The sequence below is a fragment of the Vigna unguiculata genome, chromosome 9 (genome assembly GCF_037176805.1).
Source record: "Vigna unguiculata cultivar grain cowpea cultivar isolate G323 ecotype 2 chromosome 9, ASM3717680v1, whole genome shotgun sequence".
In the NCBI taxonomy this organism is placed as follows: Eukaryota; Viridiplantae; Streptophyta; class Magnoliopsida; order Fabales; family Fabaceae; genus Vigna; species Vigna unguiculata.
In genome coordinates this window covers 4498977-4522686 of record NC_140800.1, presented here as the reverse complement: position 1 = coordinate 4522686, position 23710 = coordinate 4498977, and the positions used below count along the sequence as shown (strand labels likewise).

Genomic DNA, 23710 nt, shown 5'->3' with positions numbered 1-23710 from the left:
TAAATAAGTTATTTGAACTTTGTTTAAAATTTATGAATGTTATGTGTTTTATTTTATTTGAATTTACGATTATAATATGTGATTAAATATTCTTATTTTTTTAAGTACCCACAGGCATATGTGGATATCCATGAATATTAAAAAATTATATGGATATCCGTATAACGCATATTGGACGGATATGTATACGAGGACAAGACAAATATTTATTCAGCGAGTAAGGTACGAGAGTGTTATTATCCGTACTCTACCCATTCCGGTGACATCCCTGCTTTTAATAAAGTTTACTTAGAAAATATTAAACATAAAATAAATGTATCTATATTTTATATTTAGCTAATATTCTTAATTTGAACGAAATTAAACTCATTTTTCATAAACTTTACAAAACCAATAAGACATAGCTAATATTGTGTTCTACGGTTGACACTCTGTGAAATAAATGTGTGTGGGGTGGTGAAGGTGTGGAACAATCTTAATGATTGATTTTGGCATATGAATAATCTGAATTTCACGAGCATGTTATTATAAATATAAATACGATTAAAATAATATCTATTTAAGAAAATTAGTTATTGATAAAAGAAATTCTGTATACTAATTTTCAGAAATAAGATTAGATGTGGAATGAGTGTAATGTGTTGTTGGCTTACTCGTACAATGGTGGTGCGATTAAATTTTTGAAGCCCCACCCAGTTTTCTCCGGTGTTTGATGCTTCCGAGTTGAAGATCCCGATCCCGCATGTTCTCAACACAACACTTCCCTCTCAGATCCCCAAAAAAATCATACTCACCAATTCATCACATTAGCGCAACGGAATCATCATCACAAACACTTCAATTGAAATCGCAATCGTAATGTGATGGATTCCCCACCTTCCCAGCAATCGTGGGGAAGGTCACCCACCTCCCTCTCTTCATCTGCTTCTCTTTCCAAATCAAATTCTGATTCCATTCAGAGCCTCTCATCGATCCTCAACAACCCTCACGCCTCCGACGCCGCATCCTGGGGCGCCTGGTGGTCCTCCGCCACCGCAGTCGCTCCGCCCGAGTTCGCTCCCATCGCGGTTGCCAAGGCCGCCTCCGAGGTTTCCCGATCGGACTTCCAGCAGTACGTCGTGCCTATCGCCGAAGCCTACCATCGCTTCGAGGACATCCGAAACCACACCTCCAAGGAACAGATCAACGCGCTCGCCAATGCCGCCGCCGCCTCCGGCCAGGGCGAGGCGCTCGTCGCCTGCCTCCGCGAGGTTCCCGCGCTCTACTTCAAGGAGGACTTCCGCCTCGAGGACGGAGCTACGTTCCGCGCCGCCTGCCCCTTCGCTAACGTTGCCGAGAACATCGCGCTGCAGGAGAAGCTATCGCATTACCTCGATGTTGTGGAGCTCCATCTCGTGAAGGAGATCTCGCTCCGCTCGTCCTCGTTCTTCGAGGCGCAGGGGCAGCTGCAGGACCTCGATGCTAAGATCCTGCAGGGTTGCACGCAAATTCGCCATCTCAAGGACACCATTCGCCTCCTCGACGCCGATTTGGTCCACGACGCGCGCCAGATTCAGGAGCTCAATGGCACCAGGACCAACCTCTTGGCGCTCCTGCAGAAACTCCGGCTAATATTCTACGTCAACCAGGCTCTCTCAGCTCTCAAATTGGTACTCTTGCTTTTGCATTTTTATTGTGATGTTTCTGTTTTTCGCCGTTGTTGATGTTTTTGTGAAGAGTGTAGCGTCGTGAGTGTCGAAACTTTGTTGAGTAGGATTGTGAGGGCTAGAGGAGAAAGTTAGATGTAAGTCCTAACATACTTTTTGGAGCTGTTATCCAATCAGAATTATATAAGTAATTGGCATAATAAAAGCTTGTGGTAAAGATCATCAACATAAGTAACACCGAAAATACCCATGAAATTGTATCTGAGTTTGTCCCATGCGAAGCTGTGCTTGTGTCTTAGAGTTATTGTTGTTAGGTAGGGTTGTGGATTAATTTGGAGAATTTGAAGGTGGTTGTTAAATACTAATTACCCTGTCATTAATGCTGATGGGGGAGATGATTCTCTGTATTCAAGGTCAGAGATACCTCCTCAAGAAAGGATAAAGGAAGAGGCTCAGCATTCTATTCAGCACCTCAATAAAGGAAATTGCAATGATAAGCAGTCAATATAGGCCATGTGCTCATTCTAACGGAATTCCTTATAACCAATCTAACAAATTGCCAATTCAGCACTAACAAAATGTAACAGCAAATTCTAGATCTTATTCCTCTCCTCTTAGTAATAAACATATTCTGAATTTCTTTTCTGTTTCTCAATCCACTTGGGCGTACTGGTCTAGGCCTATCTGCATGTTCACACCAATACCATCCCATCAGAAGTAACCTTGCCCTCAAGGTTGGAAGTGGCAGATCATCCAAATTCTTCCAAGAAGTGTCATCCGGAGAAAGGCCTTGCCAGTGCACTAGAGCTATCTTAACTGAACTTCCACTTACAGATTTTTTTCTTGAACCCCAGTGTAGCTAATGGCAAAACTAATGGACTGTTGTCCACTAATTGGAATGAACCTCGTCAGAGTATGGAGGGGCCCCCACATTTGCTTTCAAAAGTGGGCAGTGAAAACATTGTGAATTTTAGAGTAGGAAGGCTAGGTAAGTATGTAGGCCATGGGTCAAATGCGGTCTATATCTGATAAGGACCATAAAAGCGCTTAGAGAACTTGTGATACTTCACACCAGAAACAGAAGTTCGTCAGGTTGAAGCTTTACATACTTGAACCACTAATCTCCTCTACATAAAGGTCAACCACGAATTGATGGCCTTGAATCATCATTGAGACGTTCACTGTCTCATGTTAGTAACTCTCTATTACTGACCAATACCTTCAATTGAGTTGTAGAAATCCCTTAAAGCCCAATGCAAACACATTCTATTGTTGGGTAAAATTGTGGGTACTCCTACTATCCACCTACACGCAGACTGGGTGGTGAGCCGCATGCCCCAAGACTCGCAATGTTTGATCTAAGGTCTTTGAACCAGCCAGTGCATGAGAGCTCAGTTGGGCCTCTAAAAGGGGAGTGAGGTCTGCCTTACTCAAAGTCCCCTTTGGCATTTTGTTCACCAACAACACCTTGAAGTGGAGTGTCCTCCTCTTTGATCACTACCAAGAAGGAATGTCTACAATGGTGGTTACAAGAGAAATTTTTTTCACAACAAAAATAGATCTCATGTTCTTGACGATCCATAATTTTGACATCAAAGAGATGTTTATACTTAAGTTTGAGGTTGTGCTGTTGGTAGCAATGGTGGTAGTTGTTTAGGGGTGATGGTTTGGAAGAACGGCAGTGGATACAAGTGAATGTCCAAGAGTTCAAGGGAGGAGAAAATGAGTTCAAAAAACACAGCTTAATGAAATATTGCAAGGCCTGTCACTTGCGATAGGGTGTAGAGTTGGTGGGCAAGGACTTTGCATTTAATCTTCGACTTCAACCCTGAAATGAAGCATTTCAGCAAGATATAAGGATTCAACCCAACAATATGGTTAGCTAGGGCTCAAAATTACTCAAGTAATCATTAGCAACTGTGAACGTTTGGGTAAGTTTGAAAAGCTTACTTTCAAGGTTGTCAAAGTCCATGAGAGTGAAATGTGTCTCCAAACGTTGGAAAAATTGCATCTATTATTAAGTCTGACTGTTATGATACGTCCATAGGTACTACATCATGGTAAAATGAAGAAACAATGTTGCATTCTTCAGCAGGGTAGCTTGATGATAAAAAAATGACAGTTTTTTGAAAATTCAGGCATGACGATCTTGGCTGTCAAAATGAGGAATGTCCTGCTTTGGAAAATATTATTGAGTGGAATTGGTACTAAGAGGAGATTCATAAGAATTTGCAGTTGGGCAGCCTTCTAATACAAATACTCTATTGACAACTTCATCAATATCGTCAGTTAAAGATGATTCGCACAATATCATCATGCTGGTTAGGTTGTGAATTGGAATTCTTCGATTGAGTGCTGTTAGCGATGGTACTAAAGAGTGACTCTCAAGGAAAGCACCAAAATTATGTTGGTATAGATTCTTTGTATTTGATGTCAGTGATACCCCTCACAAAAAAGGACAAAGGAAGAGGATCAGTATTCTATTCAGCACCTTAATTAAGCAAATTACAAGAATATATAGCTAATCTAGGCCATGTGCTCATTCTAACAGACTCTTAACCAATCTAACAAATTGCCAACTCAACACTAAAAGAATCCAGAAAATTCTATAACTTATTATTCCTCTCCTCTCCGTGATAAACATTCCAAATTTCTTTTTGTTTAGCAATCTTTATTGATTCAGTGTTGGGCATATATGTGTTTAGTTTTTGGCCTTTTCTTTATTATTTTGGTTGTGTTTGAGTTATTTTTGAGGCTTTCAAGTTGATGTGGTTTTGCTGTGATACAGCTTGTTGCATCTGCAGATTGTGCTGGGGCGCTGGATGTGACTGATGATTTGCAACATTTACTGGTATCCCTTTAATCATTGTGCAATATGGTGTAGATGTGTTTGCTTGTAAATGATGGTCTTGGGATGGATACTGTTTTTAACTTAGCTTGATCAGACTAGAGATTAATGCTTAGCTGATATCAGTCACTGTGTTGAACTTGGGTAGTTTTTTTGGTAGACTGTTTATGACATAGCATGATGGGATTCTTGACAGTTGAAGAAAACATTCTGTTCTGATTTATCTTGTTTATTTCCTGTAACTTTTGCAGGATGGAGATGAGCTCAGTGGTCTACATTGCTTTAGGCATCTTAGAGATCATGTAATAGGCTTTATAGAATCCATAAACAGGTACGCCACTTATGATGTACTAATTGTATCTGAAAATTCAGTAAATAGCGCTTTCTACTTTCTTGATTTTATGGAGCTGAGTAATAATTAGAAGAGAATAGGGTTGAACTAATTGCTTAGATGGGTTGAAACCATATTTACCTATTGAATCATAAGATTTAGACACAATGAAAAATATCTTGAAATACATAGAGTTAATGCGTAATATTGTATTCCATACACATAAATCTGATAGTAATAATTTTAAACCAGGAATTGATCACAAAACATTATAATCATAATTTTATGGAACAAACTTGTAGAGACATAAATTGAATATTACTATCCAGTAGCAACTTAACCTAGTTCTAGTTCAATCTCCAAAGTTTGTACCTTTGTTCTGTCTCCTTATTCTATCCATCTTCACATTCAATGGCAAAGGACAGATAAGAAGAAATAAATAAATAAAATAGCTTTTTCTCTCCTCACTAAGTAAGAACAGTGCTTTTTGTCAATGTATCATTATTCTTTTCTCTACAGAAAATGCAGCTTTTTTGGCTTTGGGTTGCATTAGTTATCATAAGTAGACATTGGGTCCTTGATTCAATTTCTGTACTGAATCTTACAATTCTGCCAATTTGAGCTGTTACTCCGGCTATTGTGTGATTGGCTCTTCAGTCTATCAATTGTGTAAAAATTCATATCAAATGATTTTGTGCCAATCACGATTTCAATAGTTATGTTTAGGAAGTAATTCCATCCTTATTTTGAAATATTTTAAACTTCTTTGTTTTTTAAACATGTTTTCTTTGTCCCTTGGTATTATGAACTTTGTAATATTGACTTTTGGTTATTATTATTTATATATTGCTAAAATTGGATTTTAAATATGTGAAAGAAAAGGCTAAAGTTATATTTTGTACTGGACATTTAGTAATGTATTGTATTATTTTGGTAGCATTCTTTCAGCAGAGTTTATTCGAGCTTCCTTACAAGATGCTGCAGAAAAAGATGGGATAATTTTATCCAAAGCTAAAGCAAGTGTCTCCCTTCCAATGAATGGAAAGGATGATGAAGTAAGATTGTGTCTTCATTTATTTTTCTCAGTGCCTTTTCTTTAATTTTCTACGACTCCTGTGATGGAAATCTTTCAAATCTTAACTGTTACTTTTTTTTAGTGGGTACTGTTTCCTAGGGGGGGTGTTCTTTTGCTTTAACAAGGTCAAGATATACCAAAATGAGTTGTGCTATATTGTCACAGGGCCAAGAGGCTCTACTTACATTTTGTGATGGAGTTCATGTATACACGTATATGTTAAATTACTAAAGAAAAAGTGAACGTTAATATTTGGGTTGTATAGAATTTGTAGTAGTAAACTTCATAAACAACCTGCTTAATGTATTGTTGCCTTTTAAGATTCTGTTTTTATCTCATTTGAAATGGCTCATGAGTGCAACAAAACTCACAATCTCTTTGCCTATCAATTATAGAAATTCCTTTGAAATGGGCACTACCAAGGATCAGGGGTCCATTAAAAAAACATTATTTGACAAATAAATGGGAAAACAGACATCCTGGAAAATATTTACACTATTCTCCTGCCATGTACAATGATGTCATACCCTCGTCATTGTTAATCTCCCTAAATGATACCATAGCCTCTTCTCTACTCAGTAATTTTTTTTTAAACAATCTAGAAGGGGAAATGACGCATCCTGGGTTCATCGAGAACCACAACCAAATTATGTCATAAAATAGCCCCTTTGCAGTGCAGAAACAAATGGATAACTGTTTTTTATTAAACCTACACATGATTGGTATTGGCATGTATTGTGAGGGGGACTGAGAGAAGAAGTAGGAAAGTTGCAACTGAACAAAACATCTGAATTAAACATTATTGATTTTGCATAACTAAAATTTGAGGAGGTATGATTGTTAAATAGGATGGTCGAGGGAGGTTAAGGGGGTCTCATTTTTGTGAAATTAAGCTGAAGAGATATTAGGCCTCACAAGGCCATTTCTTTATTCAGCATCCATACCTATCTAGTTCTGCTGTCACTCTGGTGCTGAACTGGGATGAGAGTTCTTGAATAAAGTACATTATTTTCCTACTCTACTGGTTCCAGCGTTAGTCTGCATGTAACAGATGTCTGGTGAAGAGCTGTGTCTGGTATATGAATTTTTAACATTTAATCATATTTGTTAATCTTATGAAGGATCTCTGTCTAAGAAAGACCTGTGTTTAGGAGGGTAGTACAAAAGTTTCAAATGGGTTTGTCAGGGATGGAATTGTTTAATTTTTGGGAGACTGATTATTTAATTTAGAATGTCAGCATTTGAGAAAGATCTTTGTGGAGAAAACACATGAAGAATTCAAAATCCGAAATCCAAATTTTGTTTGTGCTGGAACATAGACGAGTGGTAGAGTCAAGTGATGATAGAAGGGTAAATGATGCTAGCCTAGGTTTGTTTTTGTTTCTTTTTTCTTAATGGTACTTAGGTGTGTTGTAGTCTATTGATATAGACGGGTGTCAACCTAGTTGGGATTGCAGTCTTGTACATAACAATGGCAATGGGGCAGGGCAGGTTATACCTAAACCCTAAACGATTTAATTTGGTAAAGTTGAAGTTTACAATGCAATACATCGTTTTAATAAAGCCATACAGTGGAAAAAATGTGTATTTGGGATTGTGATGAGAGAGAAAATACTGCAGGGGTATCAAATGAGTCGAACAATTGAGAGAGAGAATGAAAAATTGTGTAACAAAAGAAGGGTTCTTCAAATGAAAATAGGCAAAGGACCAAAGAGAACAATAAAAGTAAGTATTTTAGATTACCTAATAAATTAAGGGTGTTTTTAGTAATTTAAAATAGGGACGGGTATGTACATACCCATTCCTATCCCCATACAAAATTAAAAAAATCGGATATTACCCATTTCAATACTCATACCAAGTCAACGTGAAGATTTTCTGTCAAAATCAGGACTCGTTTTGACAGTCCCCATGGGACTAGTTCACTTGTCATCCCTACGTGTATGCAGAGATGCTTTTGTTCATCTTTTATAAAAGAAAAAAAGCTTGTATTCATTCTTTATGACTTAATTTTTACACACTGCACAACAATTACCCTGTTTTGGCTTTAGTGCAATGATTGAGTAGCCAAAAATTTTACAATTGAGGATACTGTTTTTGATCTAATCTGTTTCATGATCAGGTAAAGTTGGAAGAAGAGGAAAGCAATAATTTCAAAGATTGTCTGCTTCCTACTGTAATTGGATTGCTCAGAACTGTAAGTAATTAGTTGTAATAATCTTGACTAAATTATTATTTGGGCTAGTTTTGAAAGTTTGAGTATTATTTTTTGTTGAGAAATCATCTTTTGTAAGATCAGTGCAGTGAGATTTCCCATTTTGTATTTTTGAGGTTTTGTTGTCCTTTGTCCCTTCTTCAAGATACGTAAATAGTACGTATTTTTCTTGCAACTGATAGAAGAATAAAAGAAGCAGAAAAATTACTTTTAAGAGATCTCATGCCACTTAGAACGTTTCTGTTTCTGAGCTACTATATACAAAGAAACAATGGCTTTAATGTTCCATATTAATGCAATGCATATGATTCTAATGGTGAAGTGGAGCAACTTAATGTTGGGTCGGTGGCCAGGGAATATACTCAAATTTATGACCTTGTTTATTGAGATACTTTGTCTCTCGTGGTCAAGATCAACACAATTCAACTCTTCCTTGATATGGCTACTATTCATAATTGGTCACTTCACTAGCTTGACATTAAAAATATCTTCCTTCATGGTGTCCTTAAAGAGGAATTTTATATAGAGCAGCCTCTTAGATTTGTTGCATAGGGGAGTATGGTCTAGCTCGTAAATTATGTTGGTCTCTCCATGGACCGAAGCAATCACTCCGGAGTTGGTTTGGTAGATTTAGTTTTACCATATAGAGTTTTGGATTTAAACAAGATGAGACAGATCATTAAGTTTTCTATTGTCATACATTACCTAGGAAGTATGTTTATTTGGTGGGTCTATGTTGATGATATAGTTATTGTAAGAAACAATGTGACTAGGATTTCTCAACTAAAAGGGCACTTATTCAATCAATTTCAGAACAAGGACCTTGACTATCTTAAATACTTTTTTGTTATTAAAGTGGCTTAACCAAAAGAAGGTTTTGTAGGGTAGATAGTGTGACAAATTGCAAGCTCGTTGATAGTCTTAGGGACCCAACTCAAAAGCTAATTTTGGACCAAGGTGAAATTTTTTAGATAGAGAAAAATATAAGGTTGGTGGGAAAACTCATCTGTCTCTTTATTACAAGACCTAATATTTGTTATGCAATTGGAGTTGTTAGTCAATTCATGCAGAATTCTCACATTGGCCACTGGAATGTTGTGATTGACATTCTCAAATATATAAAAAGGCTCTAGGAAATGCTCAAATATTAGTTCGTTGTGATGTAGATTAGGCTGTATTGACATGAGATCCAACACATGATATTGTGTATTCATGGGAGGGATTATATGTAATCTCTTCGAAGAGCAAGAAACAATGTGTTATTGCTTAGTCTAGTGCAAAAATTGAATATAGATCTATGGCTTTGGCTACCTATGAACTTGTACGGATTAAGCAACTCTTTCAAGAGTTGAAATTTTGTGAAGTTGAGTTGGTAGTTATATTGTGAAAATCAAACAACCCTCTATATAGCCTCCAATCCATGATTTCATTAGAATACCAAATGTATATAGAGATAAATTGTCATTTTGTTAGGGAAAAATTGTTGTCCTAAGAGTTCTGGGTTCTTCGAGAGGAGGCACCGGGAATATTTGATACCAATGAGCCATAAACAAACCCATATAAGAGACCAAGATCCTACCTCCCAACCCAAAATCTTTATGCAATAGGTTTGTGAGTCTTTGTCCTTATGGTTTGAGTCTTTGTCCTTATATATTGGTTATCTTGCTCATTTCAACCAACGTGAGGTCTTCCAATTCACTTGAATTTATAACAATTTCCTCTCAAGTTTAAGTCCTTTGATATTGGTACACCTTTCTCTCAAGCAAAAACATTTCTTAACTAAGAGTACCTCGATGGTGACATTTACTCACCACAACTATACATGCTTTTGTGAAACCTTTTCAAGAAGACTTTTGATACTAGTAATCACAAACCCATGATTCTTCACGTACTCCAATGAGCCAGGAGCAAACCTACATTAGAGACCAACCAAGACAACACTTCTAACCCAGTCTTGCAACTTATATATTGCTCTTCTTGCATATTTTTTGGGGCCTTCCAACTCACTTGAAATTCATAACGTAAAACATGGTGGATCAAAGTTGGTGCATACATTTTATATCCTTTAGCTTAAGGGCATATGTTAGAATAGTTTTTTATTATTTTTGTTGTAAAAACTTTATAAAGCTACTTTTTTACTGTACCAAGCTTTAGGTTAAGTGTCATAGGTTGTAGCCTCTTGTCTTTATATATTTATACATGTACTCCTTTACATATGATATACAAAACCCATCATCTGAGAAGTTTAGCTCATTGATATTTTGGTCATCCTCTAAATTTAAGTATACAGGAGGCATATCAATCTTATCTTATAGGTAAAAGGTTGACACCATACCGTACAAGTCACATGGCTGGAGATATTGAGAGAGATATCAATCATAGAATATGATTGTGGGGGATTAAATGAAGGCATGCTTATGGTATTCTATGTGACAGAAATATAGTGCCCACGCTTAAGGGAAACTTTTCCTATCTATAATTAAGATTTGCATTGTTAAGCTATAAAAAGCCAAAAAGAGAATAAACTTAATGTAGTATAGATGGAAATGTTTCATTGGATGAGTGGGCGTACCATACAAGATTTTTCTTGTTTAATTTACCTGGTTTCTTCTGGCTCCTTTACTTGCTCATATGTTTGATGTGTTTTTATCTGCCTTGGTATTTCTCTGTGCTGGGAATAATGAATGCTAAGTGATTTCACATTTTTTAATAGCATTACCTTGTTGTTCTTTTAAGAAACATGACAGTAAAACATCAAGGTACACCGAGGGCTGATATGAAGAGTGCTATTAAGATCTGTACTAGGCTTAATTTGGTGAAAAATACCTTATTTTCAGGCTAAACTTCCCTCTGTTCTGAGGACTTATCGAGATACACTGACGGCTGATATGAAGAGTGCTATTAAGACTGCTGTTGCTGAGTTGCTTCCAGTTCTTGCTTCTCGAGGTTCAGAGTCAGAGTTCTTTTCTGGAGACAGAACTGTAGATGCAGATGGTGAGAATTTATTTAGCATAATTAGTGATGTGTCTATAAGGAGATATACTTTTAAATGCTTCTAGTGTGCTGTGTTTCTGTGGGATCTGTTCCTTTTTCAACTTGCTAATCCTAAATAGTAACTCAGGTGGAGGTGCATCACTGGCTAGCAAGTTGAGGAGCCTATCATCTGACTGCTTTGTTCATCTTTTGAGTGCTATTTTCTTGATAGTACAGGTAATTTATACTTGGCAATTGTTAATTTGTTAGATCATCTACACTAGAATATTGCAGTCTTTTGAAATGTATTCAGTTTTAATAACGTAGATGATGTGTGTTTATGGCTAGGCAGCCCAGCAAGGCTCTAAACAGTGTGCCATGTGATCAACACTTCTTGAATTTTGACACTCTTTGCGCAGGTGTCCTGTACTCATTTCCAGTGTCTGAATTATAAAATACTTTTTCTTGGCTTAAACACTTCTCCGGTAAAGCTTGGGCATGGGCCAAAGTCGATTTACATTGTATTATAAAATGTAAATTGCACTAATGCCGCCTGAAGTTTTCTCAAATTTCATTGAGACTCCAGTTTTTAAATTATACGCAGACCTCCATTTTTGTTTTAAAAACCTTCCATTGTCAGCTCTTTTCACCTTACATATGCATCTCCTTAAGAAGCCCTGGAAAAGGGGACCACTGTAATGGTGAATAAAACAGGTGTTAAGCGTACTTCGAAAAAATCTCAAGGGATGTCAGACTAATTTACTCTACTACAAATGTTAAAAATTAAAATAATCTAAAATATTGTAATAATAAGCATATTAACCCAAAACACGAGGATCATTATCATAGAACTTGAGTAGTTGTTTTAAGAGATCTGATTCTTCCTTTAGCTGTGTCCAAGGATTTACTTTAGCTGTCTCATTGTGAAGCTTAACACCTTTATTTTTAAAACGTGAATATAAAATCATAATTGAATTCTCATTATATGTGTGTTTGTGCAGTGTCGTGGTGTCCTATAGACATTAGCTGTGTTCTGGGGGTTTTGTCATGTCTGGTGTTTGAGTTTCTGGAAATTTCTTATCCTTAACTTAGTTCTCTTTCAGTTAAATTACTTTTACAAGGCAAATTAATGAGAAAGACAGAAGATCATGTAGCTTGGTTTTAAAATTATGTGTTTAACTCAGTGTAACTGTGCAAACATAGTACCAATCCCAAATAATTGTGAGGAGTGGCCCATGCCGACCACAGAACCTCTACGCCATATAGTAGGATGATGTTAGGAAGTAGACTGAACTGACCAAACGGACTACAAGTATATCTTAGAAGAAAGAATAGGAGGGGAGATTGGTAGGTTTTGGAAGTTAATTGCGGGTATAAATAGCCCTCCTAGTGAAGAGAGAGGGTACCTTTTTTGTTTTGTATAATCCACGGGGATACCCAGTGTGAAAGGATTGTACTCCTTTGGGTACGCTTGTGAACATTCTTTTGGTTACTAAACGAAATAGTTCCTCCTTTCTATCTTTTCTCTCAAATTTTTCCTTGTTTGGTTCCTGAAAAGAATTAATTCTTTTCTGAAGGAAGGAACCTAACAGATGGCCACCATATTGAAGACTACGGATACAAATTAAACAATTTATCTACACAAATATAAATTCTCAGAAGTGAAAAATATCTAAATTATAGGCTTATTCAATATTAATAGCAAAAGTCATAGTGTTGTGCCAAACACCCAAGTAATGAACACCAAAAGGCAAACAACAACCCAACTGTTATCCCACTATACTTGAGATCAACTGCATGCATTGCACGATGCTATTGAGTTCACTTCATGACCAAATTCGCAGGTGTATTATTCACCATTAGATCACTTTTAACAATTGCTTCTGATGTCCTTCTTGTCTCCCTCCCTACATAGCTAAAAACCATGCTATCTACTGTCCGCACTATAGTCCCTTCTTTGTAGATGTCCAAACCACCTTAACCAAAATTTTGCTATCTTTTCATCATGGTGCCTTACTAATATTCGTTGTGAACAATCATTTTATAACCTGCCTTTTCTTGTGTTCATCTCAACATTATCATTTTTACTTTTGTTACCTTTTTCTCTTGCATGAACATTTTCAATTTTACTATAATACCTTTTTCACTCACTTCCCCTTTAAAGGCCATCTTTACTACCATAGAGTGTAGCTGAATGTATAGTAATACGATAAATATTGAGTTTGGTAGATCTCAAACAATCTCTGATTTATTTCTCCATTTTAACCATCTAGCCTGTATCTTGTGTTTGACATCTTTGAATTCCACATCTTTTGTAATATTGATTCCAAATATTTAAACTTGGAAACTTGTAATATGACATCTCTCAATTTTACATCCAATTATCCTGTTTTTTGCTACATTTCAATGGATATCTCTATGCTACTTGTACTCAAGACTAATGGCCATCTTGCACACACGTTCAAAGTCTTTAATAGGGCCTATAATTCAGTTTATATGTTCTAAGCTTGTTGCATACAATTTATATGCTTTAGTCTTAGTGGGAATGTTGAAATCGGTGATATCATTTTGTTGTACAGTTTTGGTTTCTGGTGTAGCTAGCTTTAGGTTAGGGAACATAGGCTGTGTAGCCTTCCTATTTCAGATATAATTGTACTCATAATTTTATAAATACATATACATCGGCTCACACTGATATTTGCCCATCTCTAAATCCAAGTGAAATCATGTTAACTGTGCTGTGCATTAGTTAAGAAAAGTGTGCTATAGAAGCATAGTAATGGCATATGCAGGTTGCTGGATTCAACTATACATTATTTTGCAACTCAGTTGTCTTAAGAGTGATGTAATAAGATTTTTTTCCTTTTAGTGATTGCAGGCACATTTAGTGCGGGCTGCTGAAGTGAAAAAGGCCATTGAATGGATTTTGAACAATCGTGATGGTCATTATGCTGCTGATTCAGTTGTGGCAGCTATTGCTCATGGTGCTGCAGCTGCAGAAACATCACAAGAAAGTGAGGTTCATGGTACTACATTTTTGCCATATTCAGCACAAAGAAGTGTTGCCAAGGGTTCTTCATTTCAGGGAAAATCAATTGATGCTGTGAACTCCTCCAACATGTCAAAAAATTTCAGGTTAAACCTTGGTTCTCATTTCTGGTATACTTGTAGTAGAAACTGGGAAGCTTTTCCTGATTCTTTTTTGGTGTTTAGATTTAGAAACGAAGTAATGTAAGATCTGAGCTATTCTATTTTTTTTCAAATTTCCTTTTTTTGTTCTCATAAATTGATAAATGCTATTATGTAGTTCTCAAGCACCTGAACAAACATAATCCTGTTTGGAATAAGCATATTGTAATATTAACGAGTTCACCTGTAAAGTGAAGATTTCTAAAACTGATACACATTGGTATTGTTATGTCAATTTTTATTTTTCTTGTTTTCCATGCAAAGAATTTGGTTTTTCCCTTGTGTTTTCCCCTTCAGTTTGATTATTCATTGAATGGTGACACGTGACATGATATGGTGTAGCTTTGAGAGGATTAGATGAATACCTTTGTAGAGTCCATTATGTAGCAATGCTTCTTAATAACACTATATGTGAAAACCCAATTTATCCCAAAAGCTGAAGTTGTAAAATGGATACAAATGAATGGTTTTATATCTTTTGACAGTTTCTATCCTGTCATTTTATAATATGCTATCATATAGGAAATGGAAGGGGGAATTGAAAGAAAAAACATTTGTGTTGTAATTTTAGTATTAGCCTCTCCTTTGTTATTCTGTAAGATTTGATTGGTTATTACTTGTTTCTATTTCACTTAGTTGCATCATATACTCTTTTCCAACTTAGCTAAAACTATATATCGTTTTTTAATTTTTTGATTGTACATTTTCAGTTTCTTATTAAAGGCTGTGGATGACATTTTTTTGAATGTTCACTCCTGTTATTCACTTGTGAAAGTTGTGACAGATGACACAAACTTCATGATCGCTTGTTATTTTAACAACTTGGAATGACATTATAACATAGTGGATACATTAAATATGGAGTAATTTGTTTTATCATGCAAGATTAATACCTCTTATCACCTCAACGATTAAGTCAGTATGCAAGCTATGCTAGACCCTTCTGCTGCTATTTTGCTGTTTGTACTGAATTTCTTTTTGCTGGTAACAAATGGCACTTCCAGGGTTTTCCTCTCTTTAAAAATGAAAATACTGGGGACGTCATTTGAATTCACTTACTACATCTAAAAACCATGAAAATTAAGATAGAATACATTTCAGATCTTTTTCTGTTCTGCAATAACTTTGTGTTTTAGTTGTCCCATTTGTTTGATGTTCTCAAAGAATCTGGTTCTAAACAGAGCTGATATATTGCGAGAAAACGCAGAAGCCGTCTTTGCAGCATGTGATGCGGCTCATGGAAGATGGGCAAAGCTTCTTGGGGTCCGTGCAGTTCTTCATCCTAGGTTGAAATTGCAGGAGTTTCTAGCCATATACAACATTACCCAGGAGTTCATTACTGCTACAGAAAAAGTATATATTTTCATATTGATTTAAAACTTAGCATATACAAATTATTTGGCTTTTCTTTCCTGATTAATTTTCATGCTTATGATAACAGATTGGTGGGAGATTGGGATATAGCATCCGTGGGACACTGCAATCACAGGCCAAGGCTTTTGTTGATTTTCAGCATGAATCTCGGGTTAGTTTTAATTTTGTGTTTTTGTTGGGTTTTGTTGTCCTGAAATCTTTGTACATCATTGTTAATGACTGTTTCTATGCATGTAGATGTCAAAGATTAAGGCAGTGCTTGACCAGGAAACCTGGGTGGAGATAGATGTTCCTGATGAATTTCAATCCATTGTCAATATGCTTTTTACATCTGATAATTTAACTTCTGAGAACTTTAATGACACCGAGGATGATAATTCAACCAGTTACAATGGTGTGGTCACTAACCATGATTCTATGCCAATGGTAAACAGTGCACAGTCCAGTGCTGAACATCAAATTATGCGGGTTAATTCCATTGAAGCATCTATGAATAATGAAACATCAGACAGACCCAAATCCCCTAATGATTCTGTGGAAGCAAATAAAGGTCACAGTAAGGTTACATCAGCTCATAGTAACAATACTGAGAAAGACCACAAAAAATCTGCTTCTCAGGCTCTTAATTACAAAGGTGTTGGTTATCACATGGTCAACTGGTTAGTTATCTAGATTCAATTTCTCTCTTTTCCCAATTAGTTGCAAGATCTGTCCCTTTGAGTTTCTGTAGTGTTCTCTCTCTCTTGAGAATGTTTGTGTTGGTAGGCTTTATTATTTTATTACAATATACTACTATTGTGAGGTTCACTTATCTTTTATGAATTTTTTTATCCTAGTTTTGATTTGCTGTCATCATGTAAATAATTTACAGTGGCTCTTTTTGCCATGTTTGATTCTAGTGGCTTAATATTGCTGAAGATGTTGTCAGAGTACATTGATATGAACAACCTTTTGCCAACACTTTCTTCGGAAGTTGTTCACCGTGTAGTAGAAATATTGAAGTTTTTCAACACGAGAACATGCCAACTTGTTCTTGGGGCTGGTGCTATGCAGGTACTGTTTGTATTGTTCTCAAAACTGTTGGTACCGTTTAGATATATGTGCATAAAATCTTACATGTACCAATCGACCCTCAACCTATATGCGGGTCTTTAATATTTTCTCCTTATGTTTTTAGGTCTTCTTATGCATCTTTGAATTGGACTTTTCCATTTGTTTTTTTTAGCTGAAATCTCTATCTTATGCCTGTTTGTCTACCTCATCATTTCCATTTTTTATGCACTTAATTTTTTCTCTTGTTGGCACTTCATTGTTCAACTTTCAGTACCATAAAGCATTTCTGGTCTTTTAGCCAGGTCTTATATTTATTTCACGTATCTTGTAATAAAGTATACGTTGTATAGGTCATAAATATAACAATCAACAATACTAGCCAAGCCTTATTCTCACCGATACTTTCAGCTATATGGATTTTAGGTTCGCAGTACTCGATACTGTATCCAAATTTTCGGAACTTAATGTAATTTAAAATTCTAAATCTTTCTAGTCTCGCACCATATCTTCTATTGTGACTTCCTTGGCCTATCCCCTCTACTAAGGGGTGATTGGTATGATGCCACGTGTTAGACTATTTTACATGCCTATGTCATCAATGACATTCATAGTATATAAGAACTTTTATGGCATCTATTATCCATTTTGATATACTGAATTATCTGTTTCAACATACTCATTTCTGTTAGTAGAAATCAAATAAACATGAAAGGAGAGAGAAACTGAAATGTGGAAATTATAATTTGAAGAATATGAAGTCTGAGAAGAGAGGAACGAAGAGTGTATTTTCTGAATATGCTCGAGTGATTCTTCCACCCATCAGATTGGTCTATTTATGAGTAGAATGTTTATGAAGGTGATAAATAACTACTGCTATTTGGCAGAAAACAACTAAACTATCACAACTTCCTAAAACGCACTGAACCCTGCTAAATAGTCAGCCACTTCGAAAAATAATAAACCATTAAATGCTTTCTTAAACTGCCTCTCATTTCATAAATTTTATCCACCCATTTAACCTTTCTAATTAGCCTAAACACTCCCTCAATTCCTACTAATGCTTTTGAGCTATTATCTGATAAAAATTTGATGTAGGCCATGGATGCAAAAAGGGAGGGTTTAGAGAGAATTACCCAAACCTCATAAGCACTACTTAGGGAATGTCTGAAATCAATGTAGGATATCAACCCATTAAGAGCTGATCTCTCAATTGCTTAGCACTTTGATGCTTCACTTAATCTATCTAGTTAGCCCCTCTATATGTAGCCTTTTGAGAATGTGTGTCCTAAGGGTGACTGAAACTAAGGAGAATTTTGAACACTATTCTTCACGCCTAGGGTTGTGGGTGTAGAGGGTTGCAATACATGTGGCCTAATAACAGAACTAGGATAAACATTGATACCATCTTAAAATTTGGGTAATGGGTCTTACTTAACCCTACAAAACCAACTTGTAAGCATTACTTAGGTTATGTTTGTAGTTTATGTAGGATCTCAACCCACTAAGAGCCACTCTCTCAATAGCTCAACACTGATTTCAGTCAGTCTTTTTGGTCACCCTCTCCAAAAGTAGTCTTTTTTTAGACATTGTGGTCAGGGGTGGCCTCAAATGTTGTAGCTTTTCAACAGTTTGCTTCCCTTCTTCTCCTGTACTGGGTTCCTCCCTTTACCCAGTTCATTGGTCTATTATGATCCCATTTCAATTTACTTGGAGCTTTCTCATTGTAGTGTCTTCTAATTCTTCGTTCTGGTGCAGGTGTCTGGTTTGAAGTCCATCACATCTAAACACCTGGCATTGGCAAGTCAAGTCATCAGTTTCGTACATGTTATTATTCCTGGTACAAATTCACTCACCTAAATGAAGTTTTTAATGCGTTTCATGAGTTTATTATATTGTTTTTCATCATATGGATTAATTTTATAACTTTGTTCTTCATTTCTGGTATAAGATATTCGGCAGATTCTTTTTCTCAAAGTACCTGAGACAAGAAAAATACTATTGCTTTCTGAGATTGATCGGGTTGCCCAGGTTTGTGCTTCATTGTTATTTAATCTTTATTCCTTTAGTCCTTTGTTAGATGAAGACTTATTCAGACGTTTTGTTCATAGGTAAGATTTTTTAATGATTGTTGGAAGTATGACAGTTTTGTCCATATAGTGAAAATTTACCTGTAGTTAAACAAGTCGGAAGAGATTTTACGTTTAATTACGTTTCCTCTGAATTCCCCTTCTTTATAATCTGAATGGAAAAGGAAATATTTTTAGAGAGGAGGCGATGTAGTAATAGAGAGGACACGACTTGAACAAGAAATTATAGTTGCAATTGCATTATTATGTCACTGCTCTGGAGGTCTATAGCTAAGATTTTGCAGCCTTTATCAAAAATTTATTTTAGGGAAAGGAATAATGATAAGGATCTCTGAATATGGTCTTATTATATCATACATTAGATTATAATAATCAGATAAAAAACTAAAACCGGAAGAACATTAGTGCTTTTCTAAGGAGATTTTCGATTTTTTTTAGTTTGTCATCAATGAAAATCAAGTGTTGCTGTTAATTGTGATGACTTTAGTTTCACTGTCTGCACATCTGCACCAATTGTTGCTAGTTTCTTATTTTTAATTTTCCTTCAAAATTATTTTTCTTCTTTTACTCCTCATTGCACATTTGTATCAAATGTATAAGATGTCTCTGTTAATAAGTATGTCATTCATCTTTCTAGTCCATACTATGACGGGATGGAGCCATTTTAAGTAAAATTTAAGAATGAATTTGGTTTATTCTTCCTTGTGTGTTCAAACATATTTACAAAAACTTGGCTTTCTAGGATCTGCTTTTGTTGGCTAACCCTCAGGCTCCCTATTCTTTTTGGTTTCTCTGTTTAGGAGGATATTGTTGTTTGTCTCTATTTTTGTTTTTTTTTTTTACTTTTTTCCTCCAATAAAAAATACATTTTATATATGTATAGAAGTTTTTAAAATTTATTCATTTTTCGTGCCCTGCTTTTTTAAGACTTCTGAGAATGTATTTGTTATAACATTTGCATTACTATTGTATTTTTTCCATTCCAGGATTATAAAGTTCACAGAGATGAAATACATAGTAAATTAGTTCAAATAATGCGAGAAAGATTACTAGTACATTTACGTGGGTTGCCTCAAATTGTTGAGAGTTGGAATAGACCTGAGGATGCAGATCCTCAGCCTAGTCAATTTGCCCGATCCCTTACTAAGGTAAATAGTTATATATAAATTCTTAGAATGCTTGTGTTCTGCCTTTGACCTTTTCTTTTTGCTTAATTTTTAAAGTTGACCGAGATTTTAATATGTATCTTCCTATCTGGTACTTCAAAGCATAAATATGAATATCCCAAAGAGCAAATTTTTCAACGATTATGGTGGCTCACTAGTCACTTCACTAGGTTTTTCTTCTGATAAATAGTAGAGTGATTGTTGCATTATCCAATTTGAGATAAACATCTCATAGATGTGCAGTAAACTATTTGGCAAACGATTTAATAACTTAAACACTTGTAGGTAAGCAAATTTGTGATTAGTCATTATATATATATATATATATATATATATATATATATATATATATATATATATATATATTGATAATGGGGTAGGGTGACCTATAATTATCATTTTTGAGTTCTACTTTTGTGCCCCACCTGTCTGTTAAGCAGTCTCTTAATCAGAACTTATCTATTTTTGGACTTTGTTATTAGGAAGTTGGGTACCTCCAACGTGTTCTATCTCGAACTTTGAATGAAGAAGATGTTCAAGCAATTTTTGGGTAAGAATTGTAGAAATCTCCATTTTTCTTATTCTTGTACTTTCATTAAAGATCATAATCAAGATTACACTACTGAAGATTGTACCTGTAGTTTCTGATGCTGGGATATTAAAATGATGGGTTCTATATTAGGTTAAGATTTAGAACCCACTTCAGATATATGGTTAAAGTACTCCTTATTGTACAATCCTCACTTATTAAGCTAGCTTTTAAAATTGAGTTAGGTCAAATTCATTCTTAATTCTATTATATTGATTTCTACGTAACATAAGGTGATAGATTATTTTCTTTCTATTATGCCTTATCAATATTTAGTTTATAAGGAACCTGGCTCTGAGAAAAGTAGTAGCTTTGAGTTTAATCATTCAGTGTCTAATGAAGCAATCTTTTTTTTTTTTCATGGTTGAAATATTATATCCGAAGATCATGAAATGTATGATACTGATTTAGTATTACTGTAATATAACCATTTAGGTATATTTTTGGATGGAGTTTGGAGGGAAAAGGTGACAGTGATGAATGTCCTGGATATACATTATTTTCTATGATGAATTTCAAAATAAAGTTCTCTTATTTTCCCTTTCACAATGAAAAAGAAAGGAGAAAATTTACTTTCTGCATAAAAAGAAAAATAACAGTAAAATATGCTGACATCATCTGAATTCCTACACTCACCTCTCAAGTTTGCTATTTTTCAGGCAAGTGGTCGTTATATTTCACTCACAAATTTCAGAAGCATTTTCAAAATTTGATATTAGCACTCCTCAAGCACAGAATAGGTATTTACTTTTCCGAAGTTATGTCGTTTAGAAATACTTTTACGGAACTTTAGAAAAATTGAGTAATTTTGTTTTTTCTTAAATTCTCCACACTTGCTAGGTTATATCGAGATGTCAAGCATATTCTCCAATGCATACGGTCATTGCCATTGGGTGATTTGAGTAAATCGGATACCCCGAACTGGGGTCAGCTGGATGAATTCTTGGTGAAAAGATTTGGAAATGATGCTGTTCAGTAAACTATATTGTAAAGTAGCAACTCAATTGCTTCCGTGTGAAGGCTAACATACTGTGGAAGATATGGGGGTGATTTAAACCTTCACTCTGCATTTTTGTGTAACACTAAATTGAGGTAAAATTATTGCTACATTTTGTGCATAGCTTACACGATAATTCTTGTTATCTTGATTAGTTTAAAGTCAAACAGGGAGCCATGGAAGCCATTAGTATCGGGCTCTTAGTGAGGGGGCTAGGGTGATTCATCAATGTTGCATCGATAATGTAATTTGACTTTAATATAATTTTAGTCCCTGTAAAATGAACAAGTTACTTTATTTTTCACCCTTGCGAGATTTGAAATTACTGTTTTTAATTCTTATAGAATGAGTGAATTTCGGATGTAGTGCATAAAATTTTTTGTTTGATTTTCATCCCTCTAAATTGGTATATTATTATTTGTTTTGTCTCTAACATTCACTTTGAGATAAATAAATAATATTAATTTTACAGATCTTAAAATTTTGTCAGAAGTGTCACATGCTATGCTAACATTAACATTGTATCGTACACAGTAGATGCTGAGAGTATTATACACGACATGTCATACAAAAGCTGAATTCCATTTTCTCTTTTTTGTTTCAGGCCTTTGGTTGGTCTGTGGGTATACAAAGGTAATGTATCATTTCTGAGCATTGTGCAGCCGTGGTTGGTCATTTAACAAGTTTTGTAGCAGTCGATGTTGATATTCAAAATTCTTGGTTTGTCTCCTTAATTGTAATTTTAAGTTGAAATAGATATGATTTAGTGAATGAATTAAGTTTTGCCCTCACCCCCAATCTTTCCCGTCGCTTCTTCACCCATGGATATGGATGCATCAATATGTACACAATTCCAGAAATCTATAGCGATATTACCAATTTGTGTGTCCTGTTTAAGTGCATATTTGATTTTCTTACAAGTACCTACCTAAATTGAAAACTCTTTTACTTTTTTCTTGAGGAACACAGTCTTCGCAATGTAATTATGTCAAACATATACCAGTGGAAGTGTTATGGATATAATCGGTGTCAAGGAACACAGAAGTGTAGACATCATATTTGTCTTAATTAAATAATAGTTCAATGGTGCAACAGGTGTAAACATTAACGCAATCTCCTGCAATTGTAGATACCCAGACATTATGGTACGATTCTCTTTTCGATGATTTTTAATAATAAGATATTTTTTGGGTCTTTTTTATTTAGCTTAACAATTAAGTATACTTTTCAATTTAAATATGTTAAACTTTATCAGAAGTAAATATTCTTACGAAAGAAATTAGTTATATTAATATAATTTCTATTAATACTCTTTTAGAAATTTAAAATTTCACATTCATTCTATAAGGACGCGATTTCGATTTTGAAGCCTTTTAATGGAAGGAAATTTCTGAAGTGTTTACGAAGTTTTGTAAACCAAGGCAGTAAAAGTTATACTAAATGCCCTTTTGGGAAATAATGACAGCAAAAACATAGAAGAGAGAAAATAACATGAAACATATATGTAAAATAAAATAAAGAAATAATAATCAATGGGAAAACAAGAATTTGCAAAAATAAAAATCATAAAATATGGTGATTAAGAATACATCAACTTATTTTAGGCTCAATTCCATAAATCTAAGTATCTTCACTTGAGTTTTTATTAATTTTTTTTGTCTACTGAGATTCAAAATTGTTATATCTTTCAATTAAGTTATTGGTGTAGTTTTTTCAATTACTAGGTAAATTATGTTATCATGTTTCTTTGATTTTATTTGTTTCACATATTCAACACGTTTTTATTGAAAGTAATAAAAGTTGTTTGTCATTTTATATTAATCGCTATATCTTTTATATTAAGTATAAAATCTCACATTTTTTAATATGTGAAGATATTTTAATATATGAAACAAATAAGTAAAATGATGAAATAAAATAACAACCATATAATTTAATTAAAGGAAAAATCAAATATAAAAGTTGAGTACTCAGTAAAGAAAAAACATAGACTTAAATGAAAATATTCAAATTGATTAGAAATTGAAATTTAATTAAACCATTTTTTATTGCCATTTTCTCAAACGTTTTAGAACTTACGAGAATGTAATTTTTACGCTTAAAATTATTAGTAAAAAGTCTATACATAAATAAATTATTCAATAAGTTGTCTTAAAAGTTTTTTGCA

At 34.7% G+C, this 23710-nt stretch overlaps 1 protein-coding gene across 2 annotated transcripts; it reads left to right on the top strand.

The window, feature by feature from the left end:
• The first annotated feature begins 607 nt into the window (after nucleotides 1-607).
• On the top strand, nucleotides 608-22433 carry VPS54. 2 transcript variants are annotated; one of them, XM_028047353.2, is made up of 19 exons: nucleotides 612-1649; nucleotides 4435-4497; nucleotides 4746-4825; nucleotides 5763-5880; nucleotides 8023-8097; nucleotides 10953-11109; nucleotides 11237-11325; nucleotides 13967-14223; nucleotides 15459-15630; nucleotides 15719-15802; nucleotides 15889-16310; nucleotides 16551-16704; nucleotides 18460-18541; nucleotides 18653-18732; nucleotides 19778-19939; nucleotides 20440-20507; nucleotides 21206-21286; nucleotides 21387-21638; nucleotides 22148-22433. In XM_028047353.2, the coding sequence occupies exons 1-18, from the start codon at nucleotides 864-866 to the stop codon at nucleotides 21523-21525; spliced, it is 3069 nt and encodes a 1022-aa protein (XP_027903154.2). In that variant the 5' UTR covers nucleotides 612-863; the 3' UTR covers nucleotides 21526-21638; nucleotides 22148-22433. The 2 variants fall into 2 exon arrangements, with proteins under 2 accessions (XP_085522594.1, XP_027903154.2); XM_085666468.1 differs by lacking the exons at nucleotides 20440-20507; nucleotides 22148-22433 and having other exon boundaries at nucleotides 608-1649.
• The last annotated feature ends 1277 nt before the right edge of the window (nucleotides 22434-23710 follow it).

What these genes read in the sequence shown, in the direction of transcription:
- VPS54 (XM_028047353.2), top strand. Translation starts at nt 864, where the DNA reads ATGGATTCCCCACCTTCCCAGCAATCGTGGGGAAGGTCACCCACCTCC. An exon ending in TTGCCCGATCCCTTACTAAG is followed by an intron (nt 19,940 to 20,439) that starts GTAAATAGTTAT and finishes CTTTGTTATTAG; the next exon opens with GAAGTTGGGTACCTCCAACG. An exon ending in ACTCCTCAAGCACAGAATAG is followed by an intron (nt 21,287 to 21,386) that starts GTATTTACTTTT and finishes CACACTTGCTAG; the next exon opens with GTTATATCGAGATGTCAAGC.